The sequence below is a fragment of the Mirounga leonina genome, unplaced genomic scaffold, assembly GCF_011800145.1.
Source record: "Mirounga leonina isolate KUSES-001 unplaced genomic scaffold, KU_Mleo_1.0 Mir_151, whole genome shotgun sequence".
Lineage (NCBI taxonomy): Eukaryota > Metazoa > Chordata > Mammalia > Carnivora > Phocidae > Mirounga > Mirounga leonina.
Genome location: NW_023270377.1, coordinates 92,274,038 through 92,302,037, shown reverse-complemented (window position 1 = coordinate 92,302,037; position 28,000 = coordinate 92,274,038). Strand labels below are relative to the sequence as shown.

General features: G+C 37.2%; 1 protein-coding gene across 1 annotated transcript in view; it reads right to left on the bottom strand.

Annotated features, from left to right (window-relative positions):
- ZRANB3 (zinc finger RANBP2-type containing 3) overlaps positions 1–28,000 on the bottom strand; it is a 303,113-nt gene that overhangs the window by 61,077 nt on the left and 214,036 nt on the right. The window contains exons 9-11 of the mRNA XM_035008146.1: positions 4,807–4,926; positions 2,959–3,078; positions 124–303 (exon numbers count right to left, since the gene is read on the bottom strand). Of these exons, the coding sequence (XP_034864037.1) occupies positions 124–303; positions 2,959–3,078; positions 4,807–4,926 (420 nt within the window). The remainder of the gene's footprint in view (positions 1–123; positions 304–2,958; positions 3,079–4,806; positions 4,927–28,000) is intronic.

Sequence of the window (28,000 nt, the reverse complement as noted above, 5' to 3'; positions counted from 1 at the left end):
TAACACCACTATCTTAGTGTACTTGAATATCCTTTGCCTGAAAACACTACAACTCAGTCTCTTAACTTACGTAGGCTCTACATAATGAATGAGTTGGTAACCTGGTTTGAATTGAAGCTTTACCTTTCGATTCAACATCCCCCACATAAGGGTGTCCAGAGTCCCATTTGCAACAAGGTAGTGAATATTCACAGAACTGCACTGTCCAATTCGGTGAGCCCGGTCTTCTGCTTGTTTTATATGTCCAGGGTCCCAATACAACTCAGCAAATACAACATGAGTTGCAGCAGTAAATGTCAAACCCTAAGCAAAATAAAGTGAAGAAATTGAGATGCAAATAAACTGAGAATGTAACATACAGCCAGATATAACAAAGTCTTTCTGAACATGTTAAATGAACAAGAGAAAGCTAAAGGACTTAAAAATAAATCAATCTTTCGTTTTAAGCCAAATTAAGAAAATTTAATTCATGAAAGGCAAATGAAGACCGCTTATTGCAAATGGCCAGGTAAACTACAAAAAACACATTTAAAAGGTATTTCAATATTTCAAAAGTCAGTTTGATGGGTATATATATAAACAAAATCACTTTATCCTCTGATGAGGACTGGATTCACATTACCACTGGAAAATCTAATACAATACATTATAAATGATAATATAATTTCTAACACATGGTATCCATAGCAACTAGGCAGAGAGCAACGACTTCCTCTATTCATTTAATTCATAGTGTTGCTCTATAAAGCAAGAAAATCATGTTTCCAGTCACACTGTTCTTTTCCTATGAAATTTCTCATGTTACATCTCAAACACTCTTAAGTTCACGGCTTTTATCTCAATATATATATAACACAATTGACTATTTTGTGCAATTGCATTTTACATCAGTTTGAAATAGTTTGACATTAGTAAGTATTAACTAAGTCTTGTTGTATAATCACTATGCGAAAAATGCAAATCTCAAATTAAGAATGTCTCCCAAAATAGACGATTTTAAAGTTGAAAGGCTGGGTGAAATGTGAGCCATGCTTAAGCTATTGCCACACAGTAATAAATGATGTTATGTGGTTGAAAGAAATACCTATCATCCTTTGAAAGAATCATCTAATCCACGCTGGTGTTCACATGCCCTGGAACTTCCATCAGTGAATGACTTTTGTGACTGCTGTGCTGTTATTTTTATATTACTTTAACTTAAAATATTTTTATATCACATAACGACATCATACCAGCATTCATTAAATGGTGGCATAAGTTCTCAAGCTGAAAAATTCAGTAAAGATCCATCACTTTGGAACAGAAGTTAGAAGTGATAAAAACATGGTAAGCCCAACAACCATCAAGCTAAACTGTGCTGCTATTTAGGACAGGAAACACCACAAAATATTAGAGATGATGCTGGAAAATAACAAGTAGGATTTCAAGAGGGATGAAAACCTTTAAGTATGTTAGAAGCATCATATGACCATACAAGAATAAAAGGGAAATATGCTGGCAAGACCCACATCCCTCTAACATACTACTAAACTACAGTGGAAGATTCACATGCCCCAAGAACAAAGCCCTTTCTACTTTCCTTTATTCCTATGAACATACTAGTGTTCAAGTATATGCGTTTTGAATTATACCAGGTCCTCAGGAATACAGCTTTGAATAAAATATGGGTGCCCTATACAGTCTTAACTTCAGAAAGTCTTTTATCAAGCCATTCCCAGATCCTCCTGCCTGGCTTCCTTCTACTTTTCTTCCCCCATGCTAGGAGTGTTCCATTTCTAATTTTAAGCTCTTTTTGATGACATTCTCTCTGGCTGGAATATTCTAACAGATATAAAACTTAGACTACTAGAGGTTTAATCCAACATGAGGGAAGTATTGAGATAATCCTCCTTTTGGTAAGAACTCCTGGTAAGTTCTAGAACTTCTTTATCCTCATGGAGCTTCTCTCTATAATCAATTTTATAGACATCAATTGGCTGGCTAAAAGCAGATCTTAGGCCCTGGTTCAGATTCCAGAGTCTAGAGATATGCTGTATATCAGGTTGGATGCACAGAAAATATGTTCAATCACTTTTCTCTATGTTAAATATCCTGGCTTAGATATTTACATCAAAATATTGTAGAATGTTAGTGGAAAAAAAAGTCCAGAAGGATCCCCCTTACACAGTGAGGCAGAGACTGTCATTGTCTTCCATAAGAGCTATTCAGTTCTTATTTCTTTGTAACATAACACCTGACTTTTAGTGTGACTAGACAAAATAAAGGCTATTTTTCCCAGCTTCCCTTGAAGTTAGTTGTAACCATAGGGCTAACTGCAGGTGAATGAGATGCAGCATGCCTTTCTCCAGTCAGCTGCCTGGATCACAGATATGATGGAGGAACTCTAGCAGCTCTCTTAAAAAAGAGATACCTGCTAGGAGTGGTAAAGCAGAAAGCCAGGAGACGCTTAAGCCCTAAGGACTTTGTGGAACTACCATGCTAACCTTGGACTGTCTACATGAAAGAGTAAAACTTTGTGTATTTGAGTCATTCTTAATTTGGGTTTTCATTTACTTGCAGCCAAACCCAATCCTAAGGGTCAAACCAGGGGTGCTCCATAAAAAGTTCTTTTCCCTGAGGTCACCTTACTTCACAGGCTCTGGTGAAACCAATCAAGTAAGTATAAGTGCTATAAGAAATGAAAGGAAAATTCTATGCAAATTCAAAGTTAGAAAAAAAAAAAGGTCTTGGAAAGGTATTAGCATCAAATTAACTATATTCATCTAGGAAATTCTTTCCTTGAAAATTTAAGATTTGAGTCAGAGGTGTTGAGGTCTCCTTCTATTATACTTTCTAGCACTCTCCAAAGTAGAATATTTATTACACCTTTATCTTGATGTAAAGTTATAATTATGCTTAATGACCTTTTTATTATCTTAATGACATTTCATTATCAAATTTACACATGGAATTTCTTACCTGGCCAGCAGCCTGAATGCTTAGGATAGCCACACGAGTATCAGGATCCTTTTGAAACTGATTAACTAGATGTATTCTTTCTGAAGATGGAACACTTCCATCTATCCTAATGTAGCGAGCCTAGTATCAACAAGGGAAATAGCAAAATTAGCACAAACCCCTATGCACCCATCTCATTTTATGTTTTATGCCTTATTTTTATGCTTCAAATAACAAAATATAAATAGGTTACGATGAAAGGTTAGTAAATGTTATATAAGAAGAATCTTAATCAAATTTCTTAATAACTTCTTGTAACAATTCCCTATTTTTAAATCTTTTAATCTACTTGAGGGTAGGATTTATGTCTAATTCATCCTCATACCATCAATGCCAAGTGCAATGCCTTGTATATAACAGGAGCTCCATAAATCGTCACTGAATTAAGCTAATGTCTTCAGTAAAATTCTGTATAAATTCACATGTAAACTTTAAATGATAGATCAAACTAACTTTAAAGTTTCAGGTTCACTGATTCCAAAGTAAAAATAAAGCCAGACAGGGAAAAAGGGAGAAAGAGGATTTTACCCACGTTATTACGGATTCATGAAGAGTAGTGCATTGACTTCTGAAATATCCCAATATTAACTGGGAAAATATCTTTTTTGGTGTACCATTTGAATTCATTTTTTTCACATTCCTAAACTTAACAGAAATATGTGATAAGGCACCTCCATTGAGTTGGGGAACCAAGACACTCACACACATTTTTAAAAAGTAGGGAAACATTAAGTGCTAAACTCAACAGTGCTGTCTTCTAGGAATGATTTGGGTTAGAAAAAGGGAGCAATCAGTGTGTGTTAGAGTAACTAAAAAGAACTCATTACTCAACTTTCTAAAATTCAGTATTAAGTCATGAATTTCACCTAGTCTCATTTATATATGCACTTCTATGGAAAACATAGCCTTATATAGTTGAGACATACCAATATTCACTTTCATAAGGAAATAGTCAAGTTAATCATTAAATAGAATGTCCCATATTAACTTTCTATGTCTTCACAAACAGATACACATTGCTCAGTGAGCCATCTAATATCCAATAAGGGAGATTATAAAATCTTCCAACAGTCTTTCTAAAGAAAACACACATTGTCAGGCTAGGGAGAGTTTGGGAGAGATTCACCTCCAACCCATGACTGTCTACCATTTTTAACTGTTACTGATGTTAAACGGGATTCTAAACACATCAGTAAAGCAGAACTGGGGAGAATGACTGCTATACTTAGAATAGATCCCAGTAGTTTTAAAGTTTTAAGCTTAATGGAATCAAAATAAGAAAATATTATGAATCTAATTTTATTGCCCAATCATTAAAAAAATATTTCTAAGGTTAATTTAACTCTTCCTCAAGAGGCATTTTAAAGATACGATATGATATTAGTACCTGCAGCTGGGTACTAACATTGGCTGAATTCATTCTGTTTCCCCTTGACATCACCATATTCTAAAACTGACTTGCAGGTAAATAAAAATTCTAATTTTTAATTGCCTACACCAGTCTCAAATGGTATATCCAATAACAATAATGGAATTCACAATATAGCCTATCAAGTCAGCATATTTTAATCAATCCAGATAATTAGATTGGTGGAAAATTATAAGCCTGGAATAGAAGAAAAAGTTTAATAGTTTATCATCAACATAATAATAATATTAGTATAATTTGCAAGAAAAAATCTAATAATAATTAATATATCATCATTTAAATAAGGCCAAAAGAACCCTCAATTACAAGACTACAATTGATGTTTAGTCTATTAACAACCTGCATGCTAAAAAGTATTTTACAGAAAAATGATAACATACCTTGTTTTCTATGACTGCTTCTGTGCAAGCTTGGAGCATGCTTAAATGATGAGCAAAAACCAGAAATTTAAGTGAATCATTCTGAAGCATCATCTTAATATAGTCCTTTACAGCACCTGCCTAAATATTAAAAGTTAAACCTTATTAATGGCATATAAATCTTTATTAAAAAATCACATCACTTTAACAAAGAAGAAAAACTTCAAAAGTCAAAAATTTTTGTGAACTTTCCTGCTTTGTTCCCTAGGTAACCTAGGGAAATAGAGGCCCACATCTAAGGGGAAAAGGGAAAAACAGACACAAGAGGGGAAAAAACAAATCCCATTAATTCTGAGAAGTAAAACAAGAACAAGACAAGAATGAGAAGAAAAGGTTTCAATGGAAAATAGGCAGTCAATTAGGCTGTGGCCAAAAAGGGGTTGGTAGTTTTGTTTGCAAAGAAAAGAAGGGCCATATGCACCCCAATGTTTATAGCAGCAATGTCCGCAATAGCCAAACTGTGGAAAGAGCCCAGATGCCCTTCAATAGATGAATGGATAAAGAAGGTGTGGTCCATATATACAATGGAATATTACTCAGCCATCAGAAAGGATGACTACCCAACTTTTACATCAACATGGATGGGACTGCAGGAGATTATGTTAAGTGAAATAAGTCAAGCAGAGAAAGTCAATTATCATATGGTTTCACTTATTTGTGGAACAGAAGGAATAGCATGGAGGACATTAGGAGAAGGAAGGGAAAAATGAAGGGGGGGAATCAGAGGGAGAGATGAACCATGAGAGACTGGACTCTGAGAAACAATCTGAGGATTTTAGAGCGGACGGGGGTAGGGGGATGGGTTAGCCCAGTGATGGGTATTAAGGAGGGCACGTACTGCATGGAGCACTGGGTGTTATATGAAAACAATGACTAGTGAATCATTACATCAAAAACTAATGATGTATTGTATGGTGACTAACATAATAAAATAAAATATAAAAAAAGAAAGTAATTTTCAAAAAAGCTCATATAAAAGACTAAGTGGAAATGGATGAATAACTTTTTTTTTTTTTTAAAGAGAAAATTAAAAAATAAGAAAGCTGGGACTGGAGCTTAAGGATTAAGGAAAGTTGATTAATTCAGTTTCTTAACTAAGAAACTTCCATAGGTTTAAAAACAGGCCATTTAATGTGTAGACAGGCTAAGAGAAATGGAAAGTGAGGGGATTTAACTTGTTTCCAGGATGGAGAAGTTTGTAGAAGAGGCTGGAGTGGTGGGATGCAGAGAATAGGAGGGAGGTCTGAGAACACAGGAGGATGTATGAAGAAACTGTGAAGTAGAAAGGAGAAAATAAAGAAAGCTCAGATTAAAAAGACTTTTCCTATTAAGAAAGAGAATATGAGATGAATTAAATAGGAATTAAATTTAAAGCATCAATTAAATCTAAAACATGAATATATTCTCTTAACTGTTAAAAACTAATTATTTAGAAACTTAGGGAAAGGAGAGTAGGCTGAACATATTTGACCTAGACTCCCCCTCAATGCTGTATAGTAAGGCGTACAGAAACAAAGAACTGGAAAGGGATCAATAGCAACAAAACTTCGGAAATTAGGGGCGCCTGGGTGGCTCAGTTAGTTCAGCAGTGACTCTTGATTTTGGCTCAGGTCATGATCTCAGCATCATGAGATGGAGACCCTCGGAGGGCTCTATGCTCAGCGGAGAATCTGCTTGAGATTCTCTCCCTGTACCCCTCCCCCCCAACTTGTGTGTGTGAGCATTTTCTCTCTAATAAATAAATCTTAAAAAAGAAACAGAAAGAAAACTTTGGAAACTAAAAATTAGTTTAGTAATTGATTAGCCAACCTGACAGCTCCTAAGGTGGCAATATGGAAAGTTGAGAAGCATGTGGGTTAGAATGTGGTAATGTAAAAAAGGCTTAGGAAATGATGCAAGGGGAAGTGAGGGGTGTGTGGCTACAATAGGAGGATTGGTCAAAGAATATTTAAGTAGTTGATTATGTGCAACACTGATCTATATCCTCTCTGTACCTGTTCCACATGATAGAGTACTTCTCCAACCTACTCTCGCAGAAAGCAAGAGGTTTATTTTCTGGAGAGGGTAAAACAGAGGTATCTGGATAAAGGAATCCCACATTGATGGCAGACTATTCTACAATATCAGAGAGATTAAATAAAAGTTACATAATAAATGCTGAGCTCTGCCTTCTCTCTCAGCCTTCTTATCCTCCCATGTCACCCAAAAGATAAAGAGGCTTATGCCTCTACACAGGACAGCAGAATCATATAAAATGATTATTTTCTAGGGAATCAGACAAGCCAGGGAGAAAAGACTAAAGATTCTGATATTGAGGGTTCCTCCATAAGACATCCAGCCAGATTACCCTTTACTGAAGGCCATAGTCTCCAAGCCATATCCATGTACAGAGTTTCGAGACAGTGTAACTAGAAGAGATAACATTTATAAAGCAACAGGATGCTCCAAAAAAGGAATGATTAAAGAAGAAAGGGAGGGAAGTACTCTTGGAAATTAAAAGCATAATAGCAGAAATGAAAAATTTACGGTTGTGAAGCTGAAAAAATCTTCCAGGAAGTAGATGAAAAATAATAGAGTAAATATAAAAGTACAAGAAAATTAGAGGACCAAGCCAAGAGGGCAATGCATAAATAATAAAGTTTCTAGAAACAACAGAGAAAACAGAGAAAGAAAATAATCAGAGAAATAAAAAAAGTTTCACAGAACTTAAGGGCATGAGTTTCCAAAATGGAAAATGGAATAGGTCCTCTGAGGATCCTTCACAATGGATGAAAATGGACCTAGAGCAAGGTCCATCATCATGAAATTTTAGAACACTGGGGACAAAGAAATAATTCTATAAGCTTCCAGGGAGTGGAAGAAAGGAATTAAAATAGAATAAAAGCTTTGAAGTGCATTGGATTTCTCAACATCAGTACTAGTAATTCTAAAGAAAATTATTTCTAACTAAGAATTTATACCCAGCCAAATTAAAAATCAATTATAAAAGTAGAATAAAGCCATTTTCAAATACGCAGAGACTCAAATAATTGATGACAGCTAAAATCACAAAGCAAGCAGTAATACAAACCAAGAAGCAATATAAACATGTTGCTGAGGGATTTGAAGTAAATACTGAAAAAACAAAACAGCTAAAAGAACAGAAAATGGTTGCCTCTGGGGAATAACTTTAGAAGACTTATTTTTTGAAATAGCTGTTTTTCCTCATTAAACTATGATCATATGTAGCTTTGGTAATAATAAAAAAAATTTTAAAGAGGGGCATTTCCAAATTGAAAAGTACCTATTTAAAATTAACGCACACCACTATGAAGTCATAGGACTGATTTTGCAAGTTACATTTTATATGTATAAATTTTCCAAACAACAGAAATTCATCATGCAATGAGACTGGAGGCCATTAAGAACTTTAGCCTTGGATTTCAGTGCCTCAGAGAGTGAAATGAAGTCCTCTCAAAATAAGGAGCTATAAATTCCAGATACGTTGCTATGGTAACTGAACCACTTTAATAAACTGCTTGTTTGACTAAAGAGCTGTATTTACTGTGATAAGTCTTTCAAAAAACACATGTCAAGTTGGAGTATTTTTAAGGTACATTCATTTACCATCCATTGCAGACTTACAAATTATACAACCACTGTACTCCCAGTCTCAGTTGCATTCCCTGCCTGAAGAGAAAACTATTTCTGCCAGAGTCCCCTCCACTGATATCACCCCTTCCTCATTACAACCAGAAGCTGCTGATGTCAAAGCCCAAGCCTCCTGTTCCCCACTCTTTCTAATCACTGGTTTAGAAAGGCTTATGGTTAATATTAATATTATAAAGTTCAATTATATAATGGGCTAAACAGTCTCTTGGGATTAGCCTGGTAACTTAACCACCACTGTGACCTTGCTTCCTGCGAGAAAGAGAACCAAATATCTATGTAACAAATAAACTTAAGGATTTTTCTTAGGTTCTTAAAATGGGACTGCAAAGGAGTGCATTTTAAAATGTACTATACAAGTTAATTGTTCTGATTTTATTCTGATTAAAACTGTCACTGCATTGTCATATTTTAAGTTATCTGAGCAGGATTTGCTTTCAAACTATCTTAAACAAATTATGTGGAATGGCAGGTCCTGATCAGCATTTTGGTTAAGCTAGTTCAGGTTTTGTAAAAGTTTAAAAAATTTTTGTGTTCACAATCTTACCTTACTGAAACTGTTAGTCCAAGCTCTAAATTACATAACAAAGACTAGACACTACATCTCATTTAAAGAAATGCAGAAAATGAAGAGAATATGTGTTAAATTTATTTCTTAAATTTTTTTTTTTTTAGTGAGTATGTGTACATCATACTTTTTGAAATAAAAATTAAAGAAAAACCTAAACTGCATTAAGACCTGATAAAACTTACTTGATATAAATTGTCAGCTTTTAATCAAATGATAAAAGGGAGAAATAATGAATGAAAAAAACATCAAACGTGCACTATGACACAGACTCTCTCCTCGACTAAATATTAGGTTTCCCCAGGCCCTCTTGACTAGGCCTCAGCCTGTTCTGGCCAGGCCTACACAGCCCAGTCTCAGCAAGAATCCTGCAGAGTCAGTTTGTTAAGAAAGCCCCTACCTTTGCTACCTGATCAACCCTTAATATCTGATTAAGTTCCTCATCCCCCACTTAACGATGTCTAAGTCCCTGGGCTACCTTGAGCAAGAATCCCCCTGCCCTTAATGTCTCCTCTTAGTAATTTTGCATCCAGTGACTCCCCTCCCTGATCCAGCTCAGTGGCTATAAATCCCCACTGGTTCTTGTTGTATTCAGAGTTGAGCGACCTCTCTCCACAACTGTAATAGAGTTGACTCCTTTGCAATGATCTTGAATGAAGTCTTCCTTACCATTTTAATAAGTATTGGAACGATTGTTTTGTTTAGCTGCTACGAATTCCAGTTGAGGGAGTGTGAACATAAAGGAAGCTCCTCCTTAAATTCTGAAGTCCTCAGGCTCCAGAGCAAATGCAGTTTTATTTACATATGGAGTGGCCATATGCTTTAAGGAAAGATCTTCAGGACTTTTTTAATCAACAAGCCTAGCACTTCTATTCTCCCTGTAAGTGATATTGACTAATAAGAAGTGGAAGAAGTCTGCAGGGGCCTTCCAAAAAAATCTTCACTGACAAAGGGAAGGCTTTTTCTTGCTTTGGACATTATGGTCTGTACTTGGTATGCGGAACTGCAGCAGCCATCTTGGCTTTTCTTGCTTTGGACATCATGGTCTGTACTTGCTATAAGGAATTGCAGCAGCCATCTCGTACTACTGAAGCCAGTAAGGACAAGAAGCGAACTACCATGGCCAAAGCAAAAGACAGAAGAAGCTGGGTTCTTTATAGAAACAAACACAAACCCCCCCAAAACACAACACCTTTATTGGGATATAATTCATATACCATGAAATTCGCCCATTTACAGTGTACAGTTCAATGGCTTTTAGTGTATTCACAGAGTTGTGCATCCATCTCCATAGTCAGTTATAGAGTATTTTCATTATCCTAAGAAGAAACCCTTTACCTCTTAGCCATCATACCTTAGCCTGAGACAAACACTAATTGACTTTCTGTTCCTATGAATTGGACTATTCTGGACATTTCACATAAAATGAATAATACAATGTAATCTTTTGTGACTGGCCTCTTTATTAGCAAATGTTTTCAATCCATGTTGTAGCATGTATCAGTATTTAATTTTATTTTATTGCCAAATAACATTCCATTGTATGGATATATCACATTTTATTTGCCCATTCTCCAATCGATATCTTCTCTGCTTCTCTTGTTTTTGTGCATTTATCTTGCTCACCTTACATTGTTTATTATTAATTTATCTGTGATAGTTGATTTATCTTTTATCCCTTAAAATATCTTACAAGAGGAAAGGAAAGTGCAAAAGTAAAAGAGAATATGCACTGTTTATTCACCTCCCACCCACCCTCACAAAAGAAAGGCTAAAAATTTATCTTCTGCTATCCCTTCCCCCTTGCCCATGGTTCTTAATTTAGAAAGGATTTTATCAGTCTGAAAAAATATTTTCAAATCTGGTAGTAAATATTTTCAAATCCAGCAGAAGACAGCCTTCAGAGGAAGAACAGTAGTTCCATACTATAATGTCAGTATGTTGGACATTTTCACTGAGCCCCATGCCAAAATTTTTCCATAGAAAGTAATAATTTCACTTCCAAAGTAGGTTTGGGTGAACTACTGGAAGTATTACTTTCTTATTTCTAGGCATGTTTCTTTTTTTTTTTTTTCTCATTTCATTTAATTTTTGTTCTCATCATGATGAGTGCACTCTTAATCCCCATTCCCTATGTCCCCCATACCCCCAACCCACCTCTGCTCTGGTAACTATCAGTTTGCTTTGGCTATTTGAGGTCTTTTATGGTCCATACAAATTTTAGGACTGTTTGTTCTAGCTCTGTGCAGTTGGTATTTTGATAGGGGTTGCATTAAATCTGTGGATTCCTTTGGGTAGTTAGACATTTTAACAACATTTGTTCTTCTAATCCATGAGCAGAGAATGTCTTTCCATTTCTTTGTGTTGTCCTCAGTTTCTTCATCATTGTTTTTTGGTTTTCAGAGTACAGGTCTTTCACCTCTTTGGTTAAGTTTACTCCTAGATATTTTATTGTTTTTGGTGCAATTATAAATGAGACTGTTTTCCTAATTTCACTTTCTGCTGCTTCATTATTAGTGTATAGGAGTGCAACAGATTTCCATACACTGATTTTGTGTCCTGCAACTTTTATTCCCTTATGAATGTAGACAGAAAATCTAGCACTTCTAATACATCTAATTTTTTAACAATGAGTTTTATAAGCAGCCCATTTCACAGTAAATCAGATGGGCTATAATACCAGGAAAAGAGGGCAACCCCAATTTAATACTTTAACCAGTACAATTTTACAAAAGAACCTGGGATCCTAAACCTTTCCATAAAGCTTTTTGGAACAAAATATAATAATCATTCTATCCAATCATTCTTTGTTTCTATCTATCTATCTGTCTATCTATCTATCATCTATCTATCTATCTATCTATCTATCTATCTATCTAAGATAGATGAGAGAGAACATTCCCATAAATGACATATTCTGTAACTGAACTAATGTGACTTTGCTCCTTGATAAGTCACAGATAGAAACTATATCAGGTAGAGTTGTCACACAAAGGAAACTTTATTTGCAGCAAATAAGGAGATCACAGGGAATAATTTCCAAAGCCATGACTCCCTGAGCAAGGGTGAATGGGTTCCTTTTATTTAGGGTTAGGACGAATATTTAGAAAGGGGAACCTTGTCATTATATGTAGAGGTAGGCATAAGGTCATGCATGCACCTTAAGGAAACATGCCTATACATACATTGTATATTATGTAAATGAGGTTTGCTCTCCTCCTTGGACAGAGATTTTAGTATTATAATGACATAAAGGTAATAACTGTTGGTCATTCCATGGATCACTCCATGGTCCATCTGTGCAGGTATGAATCAGGGGTTGAGCTCAAACTGGTCTAGGTGGTCTGGGCTGGCAGGAGCTCTCTCTATGGGCAGGCATTATTGCTTGAGGGGTAGTTTTGGTTTCCATCACCAGATGCTATGCCCACTGGGTCTTTTGCCTTAGTTAAGAGATAAGCTGGAAAGAAGAGCTTAAGGAAAAATGTGGGATAAAGGTCGGTGGGTATAAGCATGTGAGCAGTAATGATCAGGTCTTGGGGTCTAGCTGGTGATTGTTTTACTGGGTTTACCCAAAATTAAACAAAGTTACAAAGTAAAGCTAATAGTATTATAGACTTTTAAAAAGTTGTTTTCATGAAAGTTGATTTCATGGAAGTTTGATCATAAAAGTCATTGATCAAAACAGCTAATCTAATTCTTTTAAAATTAAATTAAATTTTCAAAAACACTTTCAATTTCTTTCCAAACTCTGTCTTACTGTTCATTTCAATAAAGTAATCAGATTTGTACTACCATAGCATTAGCATGAATAAACCTTATTTGGGTGTTAAAAATTGTAACACAGAGAATATATAGAATTTTAAATTCTAAATCTTCCCCATGCTTGCACAGGGATGCTTAAAAATCACTAATAGGAAAAAGATACCACCTTAAGCCCATGGTCACCAAATATTAAATTTATTCAGCTATCCTACTGCAGTGATGGTCAAGTGCATGTACTCTGGAGCCAGATTGTCTGGGTTCAAATCCTGCCTCTATCATATACAATCTGAGTCCTTGAGCAAGTCACTTAAACTCTGTGCTTTAGTTTCTCCATCTATAAAAGGGGCAAAAGGTACCTACTCCTCATGGAGTGGCAGTGAGAGTTAAATGACTTAGTGCATAAAATATGCATGGAGTAGTGCTTGGCCCATGGTATGTACTGCAAAAGTGTTAGCTCTTATTATTGCTCTATTTCCCTAGCAAACTGCAAAAACAACTTCAACCTTTACTATTTTCTTCAAAATCAGAACCCATGCCTTTCGGCCCTCAAACGTCCCACTGCACAGAGAAAAAAATTCATCATGTGAAAATTTTTACCTTTTGTTACTTTCTCTCATCCTCGTTTCCTTTCCTTTTGTAATACGAGAAGTATTTCTTCTTTTCTATAAGGCAAATCTCTCCATCTGTGATTCCAAACTGAACCATTCCTGCCACCTCAAAAACCTTACACCACTCTTCCTTCTCAAATGGATATTGCTCCATCTTTATTAAAGCCTTCCTTCGGGGTGCCTGGGTGGCTCAGTCGTTAAGTGTCTGCCTTCGGCTCAGGTCATGATCCCAGGGTCCTGGGATCGAGCCCCACATCGGGCTCCCTGCTCTGCGGGAAGCCTGCTTCTCCCTCTTCTACTCGCCCTGCTTGTGTTCCCTCTCTCACTGTGTCTCTCTCTGTCAAATAAATAAATAAAATCTTTAAAAAAAAAAAAGCCTTCCTTCATGCCACATGACCACATAGTAACATACTATCTCTTTCTTCCTCTAAAATGATAACATTATTGTTTTACTTGTACTTTACTATTACTGACCATCTCCTTATCAATGAATAGGAGGCAGAATGTGTCTGGTTTAGAGTCAGAGTCCCTTTCCTACACAAAAGAATGGCACAGGACAAGGTACTGGTCAGTCTGACAACATCCCAGTCTCTGTGCAGCAGGGAATATTGCAGTGGCCTCATTATACAACACTGCATATTATAAATAGGATTCTACCTTTGCAAGACAGCACAGAGGAAATGCACTTTGTGCATAATGGAAACGTGTTTAGAGCAGTTTGCCTTCTAAAAACTTTTTAAGGCACTAAGGAATGCTGTCATCCTCAAAGTGACAGGAAATTTAAAATTATGGGTTGGTTTAATTGTTTTCATAGAAAAGATACTGGCATTTCTCTTAAAATGGTTTTTTCTAAAAGTTAGGGGTTGCAGTGTACCAGAAAACAACTGAGGGTTGGCCAAACCATACCACTTATATCTGTCTTTTTTCCCTAGAAGAGTACTATGCGGATCCTAAATTTCTTTATTTTCGGGGCGCCTGGGTGGCTAAGTCAGTTAAGTGTCTGCCTTCAGCTCAGGTCATGATCCTGGGGTCCTGGGATTGAGCCCCGCATCGGGCTCCTTGCTCAATGAGGAGCCTGCTTGTCCCTCTCCCTCTGCCCCTCCCCGCCGCTCATGCTCTCTCTCTCTCTTGCTCTATCTCAAAGAAATAAATCTTTAAAAAAAATAATTTGTTTATTTTCATCCATTGTATCCTCAACAAATATTACAAAGCAATAAAAATAACGACAGAGAAGAAGAAAAGTAATTCTAATTATCTGGGATCCTTCACTAGTTGACTTTTTACCGGTAACACTGATTATTTTACCCTCAGCTCCTTGGTTTAGTGTCACCACTGTTAGCCTGGACTACCAGTGTTGTTACTCAACTGGATTCCCTGCCTACAGGCTTGATTCCTTCCAGCGCATTCTCCACATAGCTACAGTTCTTTTCCCAAGGCACAAATCCAATCATTTTACTCTACTCCACTATACCTAATTGCTCAGAACGCTTAAGATAAATCATAAACTATGAAATGTGACCTTTTAGGATAGGGTTACTGCTCTCTGTGATCTCCAGCCTAGTCTCAGAATTCCTCCCTGACACTTCATGCTTTAGCTATGATGACCTACTTTTGACACCCTAAGTATGCCATTTCTGGTTAATCTTTGTGAGTTTGCACAAAGTATTCACCTGCCTTGACATACACGCCATCAACGCTGTGCCCTCCTCATTTCACTCCCCTCCACTCTAGTTGGCTAAATCTTCCTTGTTCAGTCCTTGGAATGTCTTTCCTGAGCTTCCAAGACTGGGTCAAGTGTCTTCTCCCAAGTGCTCCCACAACATCCTGTTTTAATTTAAATACTAAATTTACTGTGCTGTATTTGAACATTTATTTTACTGTTCTCTCCAACAGACTGCAAGTTCCTTGAGAGGGAAACACTGTACCTTGTTCACCATGCCTCCCTATCACCAAGCATGATCCTTGCTAAACAACAGGCACTCGATAAATATCTGTTGAATAAGTCCAAATAACCAAAGAAAGGAAGTCTCAATATTAGTATGCAAACAATATAGTAGCCAATTTATAAACTGTGGTATTTCAAAAGTCCATTTATAAATTGGTTTGGGAGTACTCTGAAACACATTTTCTCATAGAAACAATATTACATGCAGTCTATAACTAGCTACTTCCCCCAAAGTCTATTTCATCGATAACGTAGATAAACTGTATTATTTACAGTTACCATAGACCCTGACTATGGGATATTATCACTAATGTTTCTGGGGAAAATATATTAAGAATTCCAACTCGGTAATGCCATGAACTGATGATTTCTGGCTGCAGCCCAGAAATAGAAATATACAGTTCCAGTTTACATAGGTGGTTGAGAACAGAGGTTCTAATAGGGAAGGAATGAAAAATGACTAAAATAGGAATTGGGACAGCAAGGATTGGTCTTCTGCTGCCATTAATCTTTGGGATCATATTCCAATCTCGGGACAAATGACTTTTCATCTCCTTTCTTTTCTTTCAAGGATCCTAGGAATTAGGTGCCAACTTTCTGTTGACTATTGACATTTCTCTGACATCCAGCTAGGGTTCTCACCACAGACAAGAGATTATCTAAAAGGTCTCATAATATACTCTTTTTCCTTAAGCAAGCTTCTGCACTCAATAAGTATTATGTGCTAAGAAAGCTAAGCTAAGCAAGTAAGAAAACAAACAAACAAAAAAACCCCAGCTATTAAATCTAGGAAAAACAACAGTTGTCAAATAATTATAGCTCAACTGTGAAATGTTTAACAAAGTCATTATATTGTAAACAATGAACGCTGATCAAACCAAAAATTTTAACATGGGAAAATGGAGCAGGGAGAAATGTATTGCAAATACTTTCTTCCAATCTGTATTTTACATTTTTCATTTTCAAAACAATGCGTTTTGTATACCATATCTTTTAAAAAACACCCTAAGTCTTAAAGTTTTGAGTACCATTTTTTCCCTTTAAAGTGCTTTTTGCATCCTACCTAAAAAAGTCTCTACCTAAAGGTTGGCAATATTTTTATGTATATATACTATTAGAAGTTTTAAAATCAGGGTGCCTGGCTGGCTCAGTTGGTAGAACATGTGACTCGATCTCAGGGTCATAAGTTAGAGCCTCATGTTGGGCATAGAGTTTACTTTAAAAAATAAATAGATAAAAATCTTTTAAAAATAGTTTTATAAATTATTTTTTTAAAGATTTTATTTATTTGAGGGAGAGAGAGACATAGAGAGAAAGAGCACAAGTGGGGGAAGAGGCAGAGGGAGAGGGAGAAACAGGCTCCCCACTGAGCAGAGAGCCTGATGTGGGGCTCAATCCCAGCACCTTGGGACCATGACCTGAGCTGAAGGCAGACATTTAACCTCCTGAGCCACTCAGGCACACCATATAAATCAGTTTTTATATTTAAGTCTATAACCTACTTCAAGTTAATTTTTATGAGTGGTGCAAAGTAATGGTCCAAGGTCCATTTTTCCCCCCTATGGATATCCAATTGTCCGAATACTTTTCCTTGAAAAGACTATCATTTCCCCATTGAGTTATCTCAACCCCTTCCTTCACATCAACTGACAATCTATATGAAGGTCTATTTCTGGATTCTTTTCCCTGGTTCACTAATCTAAATGGCTATCCTTATGCCGATATCACAAAAATCTTAATTACTGTAACTTTATAGTAAGTATTTATATCATGCAGTGTGAATCTTTCAACTTTGTTCAAGATTAATTTGGCTAAATTAAGTCCTTTGTGCTGCTTCATGAATTTTACTTTCAGCTTGTTAGTTATTTTCTACCAAAGACCAGCGATTTTGATTAGCATTGCATTGAAAATGTAAGTTAATTTACAAAGAAATGGCATCTTAACAATACTGAATCTTCCAATTTATGAACGTGATCTATCTTGTCATTTATTTAAGTTTGCTTTATATTCTCTAGATGTTTTGTAGTTTTCAGTGCATATACTTTGTTGAATTTATCCCAAAGAAGGTCATGTTTATTGTTATTGTAAATTGTATTTTTTAAATTTCAACTTCCCATTTTTCATTGCTAGTATATAATACTACAAATAATTTTTGTATATTGAACATGAATCCTGAGACCTTGATAAATTCACTCAGTTCTAGTGGCTTGAAGTGTTCTTGGATTTTCCATGTGGACAATCATGTTGTCTCTAAATATAGACAACTGTACTTATTCCTTTTCAATCTGTATATATTTGTTTTTCTAGCCTTATTACACAGTTATAAGAACAATGTTGAACCAAACAGTGTTGAACAGAAGTGGTGAGAACAGACTCTCTTGTATTGTTCCTGATTTTAAGGGAACAGCATTCTGTCTTTGAGCATAAAGTATAATGTTAATTGTTAAGTTTTTCATAAATGCCTTTTATTCGGATGATAAAGTCCCTTTCTATTCCTAGTATGCTGAGAGATAGTTTTATCATAAATGAACGTGGCAAGAAAACTGTTTGAGCTCTGAGGTTGAGGATAAGGGAGTGTGCTACTGGCTGAGAATAGCTGGATAGGACTGCTGGCTTGCTTCTCTACCCAAGTGAGGCTGTAGATTGCGCTCCATAGTTGTCTGGATTCTCTGGTCAGGCTGACTAGATGATCAGGTCTGGTTCAGTAATAGATGGGGTTATGAATTAATTTCCCTGCCCTGGGAGGGCAGCAGGATGGGATTGGAAGGCTCATTGTTTGGGGACCCAAATCAGGCAAGAGTATTTACTGGTCAGGTGAAGCCATCAGGTTCATTGTGCAGATGAGGAAAGCCAGAGGCTGTATTCTCTGTTCAAATGCCACTGTAAGCAGGGCTCTTGGATGGGCTATGCAGATACTGTATGTTCTTGTAAGGTTTCCTGGTCCAGTAGGCTGGAGGCTATATTCTGTAAATGGGTGGGGCTACAAATTAGTTTCCCTGCCTGAGTGCAATGGGAGAAGCAGCTAAAATGGTAGTAAAGCTCTTTGCTGTCTTAAACTCAAATTGACCCATGACCCAAATTCTCTGGCTGAGCAGGTCCCTGGCTTTGCCCTGCAAACTGTCAACTCTGCTTTCCCTACCCTCGGCTAGGGTGCTTCAGGGCTACTTAGCTTCCAGGTGTTCTCGCCAGTCCTATGGTCAGATGAGACCAGGAGTCAAGTGGGTAGGTGTAGTTAAGTCTCACCTTTGCCTCAACTGGAAGGAGAGGGGCTGCTCCAGGCAACTCTCAATTTCCCATAAAGGTTCTCTGGGAGGGTTTGGGAACTACTGTCAGCCTTGAATATGAATTAAGGCCCCTGCCTGTGTATAGCACAGGAAACTTCATGCCTGGAACTGGCTTTGCTCAGGGGGCAATCAGCTTGGCCCACTTGCCTCTAGGCTTGAGCACTGCTATGCCTCACAGCTTCCAGATGTTTTCACCAGTTCCTCTGGTCAGATGTGGCCAGAACACATTCTCTACAGCAAGTAGGCATATGACTCACCTCCTTGCCTGGGCATGGGGAAACTGGGCTGTAGGGCTGGCAAAAATCCTCATATGAGGATCTGAATCAAGCAGATCTGCACCCTGCCAAGCTCCCTGGTCAGAGTATGCCACTGACTTGGTTCTGCACACGAACAAAGTCACTCCATAGGATGATAACTTGGGTGCTGCAGGTACAAACTCAGTCTGCCAAGATTTATGTGCTGGTTATTGCTAGCTCCTTTCCCCTTTCTGTCACTGTCAGTTTCCCAGTGGTTGAGCCCCACAAACTCTCCTACAATTTCCATGGATAAAGATCAGAGTAGTGGCTCTGGCAAAGCAACCCACGATGCCAGGTGGTGGGGTGGGGTGGTGGTACTTGTTTTTCCCCATGGATTTCCTTTTCCTGCTGGAGGAGCCAGAGGCTCAGGGTGGGATCTCCCTGAGTGGTGCTACATTGGCCTAGGCGCATGGCAACAGGGTCAACATGTAGCCACTACTCTTACCCTAGTAATGTAGTCTGTTTTGGTCTTTAGGGTGCAGGGCCATGTCTCAGTTTCACCCTTGTGTCTAGGATTCTCCTAGGGGTATTTTCTTCCTGAATAGTTGTTAGTTATTGTTCTTGTGAGGAGAAGCAAAGTCAGGAACAACCTATGCTATCATCTTAGTGATCTATAAATTTCCTCTAATCTTGGTAATAATCTTTGTTCTGAAGTCTACATTATCTAATATTACACTTCTACTTCAGCTTTCCTTTGATTATTGTTTGCATGGTATATCTTTGTTCATCCATTTATTTTCAACTTTCAGCCTTCATACTTAAAAAGAACTTTTTGCAGATATCATGATTTATGCAACATGATACTTCTTACCATATACTTGGTGGGTTTAGATCATTCACATTTAATGTAATTATTGATAGAACTAGATTAAAACCTAACATCTTGTTGTCTTCTGATTGACCCATATGTTCTTTGTTCCTTTCCTTTCTTTTCTGCCTTCTTTTGGATTAACTTAGAATGTTTTCTACATTAGGTTACCATATTGTGTCCACTATATGTACATTTTAAAACTTTAAATTGTGAAATAATTTTAGACATACCAGAGGTTGCAAAAATAATAGAGTTCCTGAATAACCTTAACGTAGCTTCCCTAATGATCATTTCCTATATGGCCATAGTACAATATCGTGACCAGGAAAATGACATTTGTATAATAATTTTTTTCTATCACTAAAATTCCATTGTTTTGAAAATGTTATAAATATGGTGTCATGATATATGAAAACTTTTTGAGGCTGGCTTCTTTCAATCAGTGTAATGCCTTTAGATTCATCCAATTTATCATGCTTATCAATAGTTCATTCCTTTTGAGTATTCTATTGTATGGATATACTATAATTTAAGGACATCTGGATTATTTCCCAGTTTTTGGCTATTATAAATAAATTCCCATAAAGGAGTCTGTGTAAACCTAAGTTTTCATTTCTCTCTGATAAATATCCAGGACATTTAGATTTTTTATGATTACATTTCATCTTCTCTATTGGCTTATAAGCTAATTGAAATAATTTTTTTAGATTCTGTTTTTTTATTTCTAGCATTACCATTTTACTGTCTTTAAAATATTCATATTTCTTCTAAAATTCCCACCTTTTCATGCATATTGTTTATCTTTACTACTAGATCATACAACACTATTCATAGCTTCCTAAAAGCCCTTGTCTAATAATTCTACAGTCTAGGTCATTTATCAATTTGGCTTTATTGATTGTTTTATCTTTTGAGAATGGATTAGTTTCTTAAAGTTTCTTTTTTTTTTATTTCATAATTTCTATTATGTGCTAGAAATTATGTGTAGAAGAACAGGACAGTCTGAGATAATTGATATTTACACACCCAGAAATAGGCTTTCTTTTTTGGGGGTCAAGATGATAGTGTGGGAAGGAGACAATCTAGCCAGTACTGAGTTTTATTTAGGTTCCCTTGTATTTAGATTCTCTTTTTGCTACATTTACCTAATTTAGTACACTACAAACTTTGAACTCCCCCAGCAACAGAATGCTTCTACCTTGTGATAATGTATGCCATGGGTTTTTCTAAGTATTCCAGTGGCATTCTCAGCTTCCAGTAGTTCCTGCATGCCTGCCCTATACACAGGTGTTTCTCTCCCCCAGGGGTAGACTTATCTTGATGGTTTCTCCGTGTCAAGCTCTGGGCAGGGGACATCTTTGGTCTCTAGAACCAATTCAATGTAAGGCAGGCCTCTTGATCCAGCTAAGACTTAAAGGTGGCACTTTCCTGGAGTTTCTGCCTCTCTCCCTGACACCACGCTATGTCTGTGGATAGTCCTAGGCAGGACAGAGTTTCATGCCTCTCCTCCAGCATTGATGGAACTGTCTTATAACAGTCCAAGGTCCTAATTTCAGTAGGGTTTTCTACCTAGCCTGCAGGGCAGACAGCTTTTGTTATGAATCAGCACCCAGGAGCAATTTCCCTTAGTATGAGAAAAGGTTCTGGAAGTAGATAGGGTATTGTGCTTGTGCTCCACTAACAGGGTTGCTCTATGATCTTCTAGTCAGCACCTGGTAGACGCCAAAGGAAATAAAGCTTGTGAGTGAGTGTGGACTTACTGTGTTAAGATACCCTGTTATTCTGAACAGTCATGATAGCCTGTGCTCAGTCTTTATAATTTTCTTAAAATTTTAGCCACTTTTTTGGGTCCACTTTTATGGTAACCACCCTCATCCTAACCTTGCTCTACCAGGTAAAAAATTTTCATATGTTTTGTTTCTCCTCTCAACAAATTCAATAAAAGAAGAAAATTTTCTGAACCTAAAAAATGGTTAAAACTTAAAGATAGCATCATTATTAATGGGGAAAGGCTGAAAGCTTTCCCTCTAAGAATGGCAGCAAGGCAAGGTTGCTCAATCCTATCACTTCTATTCAAAATTGTATTTGCATTCCTTCACTGTGCTAGGCAATAAAAATAAAGATATACAGACTACATGCATAAAGTGTTCTTATGTGCAAACAAAAACATATGTTATATAGAAAATCCCCCCAAATTTACAAAAAACCCATAAAAATTAATAAGTGAGTTCAGCAAGGTCAAAGGATAAAAAGTCAATAAACAAAAATAGACAATAATTCTATATTTAGCAATAAAAATTAGAAATTGAAATTTAAGAAATATTTATAGGATATTTGTCCAAGATGGTGGAGGAGTAGGAGACCCTAGTTTTGTCTGGTCCCTGGAATTCAGCTAGATAGCCATCAAATCATTCTGAACACCTGCGAATTCAACCGGAGATCTAAAAAAACCTGCTGCAATTCTACAAATAGAAAAGTAACCACTTTCGGCAAGGTAGGAGGTGCAGAGAAGTGAATCTGAGGCAATATAATGGAAGAAAAACCATGGGGGGAGGGAGCCTCTGTAAGCTTGCTACCAGAAAGTGATATAGCAGCAGAGTGCAAAATTGGAACTTTTAGAAGTCTGCTCCCGTGAGGGACATCCCTGCCTGAAAGGTGCTCAGGTGGCAAAACAAAAACAAAGGTGCTTAGGTGGGACAGTGTGGTCTCAGGATCCCCAGGGTCACAGAAAGAAGAGGGGTGCCTGAGTGCAGCAGAGTTCCCAGACATCGGAGGGGGAAGTCGGTGCAATCAGCGAGCCCAGGAGTGGGTTTTCAGCTCAGTGTTGCCATAAACCACAAACTGAGGCACAGTTGGGTGACTGGCCTAGCAAGCAGCAGAACAGGGACAAGACTCACCTCCCCTCCCATCTCCTTCCCCCAACCCCACTGGAGGAGTGGCAGGATGTGTGCTGCAGGAGTCTGCAAAGTTTGGAGACTCGAAAGGGGGCTCATGTGCCTGAGACAGAAACGCTCTGCAACAGGCTGGGTGAGTGCAGATGGAGACCAGGGAGACAGGAGTGATTGACTGCTATTCCATGAGGGCACACTAAGAAGTGGAAGGGTGCAAACTTTCGGCTCCAGGGCTGGAGATTGGGAGGCCACCATTTTCACTCCATCCTCTACAGAAGCGTGGAAAGCCTTCAGGGAACAAAAGCCACATAGAGCAATCTGCAGCCACTTACTTAGCCCAGCCCACTGGTAAGGATGGTGAAACTCTTGCCTGGGCAAAGACACCTGATAATCAGCGCAACAGGCCCCACCTCGAGATCAGCAAGAACATCCGGCTAAGACCAAATTTACCAATCACACAGAACAGCAAAACTCCAGCACTAGGGGAAAATTGTATATAGAATTCATGTTTTTTTTCCTCATGATTCTTTAGTCTTTCAATTTTAATTTTGTTCCTTTTCAACCAATTTCTTATTTTATCAACTCCTTTTTTAAAGTCTTTTTTAATTTTCACTTTTACAGTAATATCCTATCCTTTCATTGTATTTAATTTTTTTTTTGCATATATATAAGTTTCTCTTTCTTTACAATTTTGGGATGTAGTTTCTTTTAAAAAACTGAATAAAATACACCCAGGATATAGTGTATTGTTCTGTTCTGTTCACCTGTCTTTTTATATTTTCTTTTTGTTTTTGGCCTTTTAATTTTCATTTTCACACTTACATTCTATTGTTTCATCACATTTAATTATATTTTTGTGCATATATAAGTTTTTCTTTCTTTACAATTTTGGGATATAGTTTTCTAACAAACAGACCAAAATACACACAATTTTGGGATCTAGTTTTCTAACAAACAGATCAAAATACACACAGGATCCAGTGTATTGCTCTGTTCTGTTCACCTGTCTGATTATATTCTCTCCTTTCTTTTTCTTTTCTTTTTTAAAATTTTATTTTTTTCTTCTGGTTTTGGGTCTCTTCTGATTTGTTTAGTGTATATTATCCTGAGTTTGTTGTTACCATTTTGGAATTATATTCTCTCATTAATCTATTCTTCTCTGGACAGAATGAGAAGATGGAAAAACTCACCTGAAAAAAGAGAACAAGAGGCAGTACTGACTGCCATGGACCTAATCAGTATGGGTATAAGTAAGAAGTCAGAACTAGAGTTCAGAGTAATGATTATAAAGATACCACCTGGGCTTGAAAAAAGCATAGAAGACACAGAGAATCCCTTTCTAGAGAAATAAAAAACTAAAAACTAATCTAGTTGAAATTAAAACGGCTATTAATGAGATGCAATTAAAGATGGAGGCTCTAAATGCTAGGATAAATGAGGCAGAAGACAGAATTAGTGATATAGAAGACAAAATGATGGACAATAAGGAAGCTGAGAAAAAGACAGATAAAAAACTACTGGATCACGAGGGGAGAATCTGAGATATCAGTGACACCATAAAGCGAAACAATATTAGAATAATTGGGATCCCAGAAGAAGAGAAAAGAGAGAGAGGAGCACAGGGCATATTGGAGCAAATTATAGTGAGAACATACCTAATCTGGGTAAGGAAACAGGCATTCAAGTACAGGAGGCACAAAGAATGTCCCTCAAAATCAATAAAAATAGGGTCAACACTAGACATATAAGAGTGAAGCTTGCAAATTTCAGAGACAAAGAGAAAATCCTGAAAGCAGCTTGGGACAAAGAGGTCCCTAACCTAAAAGGGTAGAAACATTAGACTGGCAGCAGACCAATCTACAGAGACCTGGAAGGCCAGAAAGGACTGGCATGATATATTCAGGGTGCTAAATGAGAAAAATATGCAGCCAAGAATACTTTATCCATTCAAAGGCTGTCATTCAAAATAGAAGGAGAGATAAAATGTTTATAGGACAAACAGAAACTAAAAGAATTTGTGATCACTAAACCAGTCCTGCAAGAAATATTAAAGGGGATCCTTTAAGTGAAGAGAGAGCCCAAAAGTAGCATAGACCAGAAAGGAACAAAGACAATCTACAGAAACAGGGACTTTACAGGTAATACAATGGCACTAAATTCATATCTTCCAATAGTTACTCTGAATGTAAATGGCCTAAATGCCCCAACCAAAAGACACAGGGTATCAGACTGGATAAAAAAGCAAGACCCATCCATATGCTGTCTGCAAAAGACTACTTTAGACCCAAAGACACCTCCAGATTGAAAGTGAGGGTTGTAGAAAACTCTTTATCATGCCAATGGACACCAAAAGAGAGCTGGGGTGGCAATCCTTACATCAGGCAAATTAGATTTTAAACTAAAGACTGTAATAGATGAGGAAGGACACTATATCATAACTAAAGGGTCTACCCAACAAGAAGATCTAACAATTATAAATATTTATGCCCCTAATATGGGAGCAACCAATTATATAAACTAATTAATAACAAAATTAAAGAAACACATTGATAGCAATACAATAATAGTAGGGGGCTTTAACACCCCACTCACAGCAATTGACAGATCATCTAAGCAAAAGATCAACAAGGAAACGAGGCTTTAAATGACACACTGGCCCAGATGGGCTTCACAGATATATTCAGAACATTCCATCCCAAAGCAACAGAATACACATTCTTCTCAAGTGCACATGGAATATTCTCCAGAACAGATCACAAAAGATTGGGGTCATTTCCTGCATATTTTCAGACAACAATGCTTTGAAACTGGAGCTCAATCACAAGAGGAAAGTTGGAAAGAACTCAAATACATGGAGGCTAAAGAGCATCCTAAACTAAAGAATGAATGGGTCAACCAGGAAATTAAGGAAGAATTAAAAAAATTCATGGAAACAAATGAAAATGAAAACACAACTGTTCAAAATCTTTGGGATGCAGCAAAGACAGTCCTAAGAGGGAGGTATACATAGTGATACAAGCCTTTCTCAAGAAACAAGAAAGGTCTCAAATACACAACCTAACCCTACACCTAAAGGAGCTGGAGAAAGAACAGCAAATAAAGCCTAAACCCAGCAGGAGAAGAGAAATAATAAAGGTTAGAGCAGAAATCAATGAAATAGAAACCAAAAGAACAGAACAGATCAATGAAACTGGAGCTGGTTCTTTGAAAGAAGATCGATAACCTCTGGCCAGACTTACCAAAAAGAAAAGAGAAAGGACCAAAATTAACAAAATTGTGAATGAAAGAGGAGAGATCACAACCAACACTTTAGAAATACAAACAATTATAAGAACATACTATGAGCAACTATATGCCAACAAATTAGGAAATCTAGAAGAAACGGATGCATTCCTAGAAACATATAAACCACCAGAACTTAAGGACGAAGAAGACGAAAACTTGAACAGACCCATAACCAGCACGGAAATTGAAGCAGTAATCAAAAATCTCCCAAAAAGGGGCGCCTGGGTGGCTCAGTCGTTAAGCGTCTGCCTTCGGCTCAGGTCATGATCTCAGAGTCCTGGGATCGAGCCCCGCATCGGGCTCCTCGCTCTGCAGGAGGCCTGCTTCTCCCTCTCCCACTCCCCCTGCTTGTGTTCCCTCTCTCGCTGTGTCTATCTCTGTCAAATGAATAAAAAAAAAAAAAAAATCTTAAAAAAAAAAAAATCTCCCAAAAAAACAAGAGTCCGGGGCTGGATGGCTTCCCAGGGGAATTCTACCAAACATTTAAAGAAGAATTAATACCTATTCTTCTGAACCTGTTTCAAAAAGTAGAAATAGAAGGCAAACTTCAAAACTCTTTCGGCAAGACCAGCATTACTTTGATCTCAAAACCAGACAAAGACCCCATCAAAAAGGAGAATTACAGACCAACATCCCTGATGAACATGGATGCAAATATTCTCACCAAAATACTAGCCAATAGGATCCAACAGTACATTAAAAGGACTATTCACCACAACCAAGTGGGATTTATTAGTGGGCTGCAAGAGTAGTTCAGTATCCGCAAATCAATGTGATACACTATATTAATAAAAGAAAGGACAAAAATCATATGATCCTCTCAATAGATGCAGAAAAAGCATTTGACAAAGTACAGCATCCTTTCTTGATTAAGACTCTTCACAGTGTAGGGATAGAGGGAACATATCTAAAAGCCATCTACAAAAAGTCCACAGCAAATACCATTCTCAATGGGAAAAAACTGAGAGCTTTTCCCCTAAGGTCAGGAACACGGCAAGGATGTCCACTATTACCACTGTTGTTCATCACAGTACTAGAAGTCCTAGCCTTAGCAATCAGACAAGAAGAAGAAATAAAAGGCATCTGAACTGGCAAAGAAGTCAAACTCTCACTTTTCACAGATGACATGAAACTCTATGTGTAAAACCCAAAAGACTCCACCCAAAATTGCTAGAACTCATACAGGAATTCAGCAAAGTGGCAGGATATAAAAACAATGCACAGAAATCAGGTGCTTTTCTATATACTAACAATTAGAAGAAAGAGAAATTAAGGAGTTGATCCCATTTACAACTACACCCAAAACCATAAGATACCTAGGAAAAACCTAACCAAAGAGGCAAAGGATCTGTACTCAGAAAACTATAGAACACTCATGAAAGAAATTGAGGAAGACACAAAGAAATGGAAAAACCTTCCATGCTCATGGATAGGAAGAACAAATATTGTGAAAATGTCTATGCAGCCTAGTGCAATCTATACATTCAATGAGATCCCTATCAAAATACCATCAGCTTTTTTCACAGAGCTGGAACAAATAATCCTAAAATTTGTACGGAACCACAAAAGACCCCAAATAGCCAAAGGAATGTTGAAAAAGAGAACAAAACTGATGGCATCTCAATGCCGGACTTCAAGCTCTATTACAAAGCTGTAATCATCAAGACAGTATGGTAATGGCACAAAAACAGATACACAGATCAATGGAACAGAATAGAGAACCCAGAAATGAACCCTCAACTCTACAGTCAACTAATCTTTGACAAAGCAGGAAAAAATATCCCATCGGAAAAAGACAGTCTCTTCAACAAATGGTGTTAGGAAAACTGGACAGGCACATGCAGAAGAATGAAACTGGACCATTTCTTTAAACCATACACAAAAATAGACTCAAAATGGATGAAAGACCTAACTGCGAGACAGGAATCCATCAAAATCCTAGAGGAGAACATAGGCAGCATACCACCTCACACCAGTCAGAATGGCTAAAATTAACAAGTCAGGAAATGACAGATGTTGGCAAGGATGCGGAGAAAGGGGAACCCTCTTACACAGTT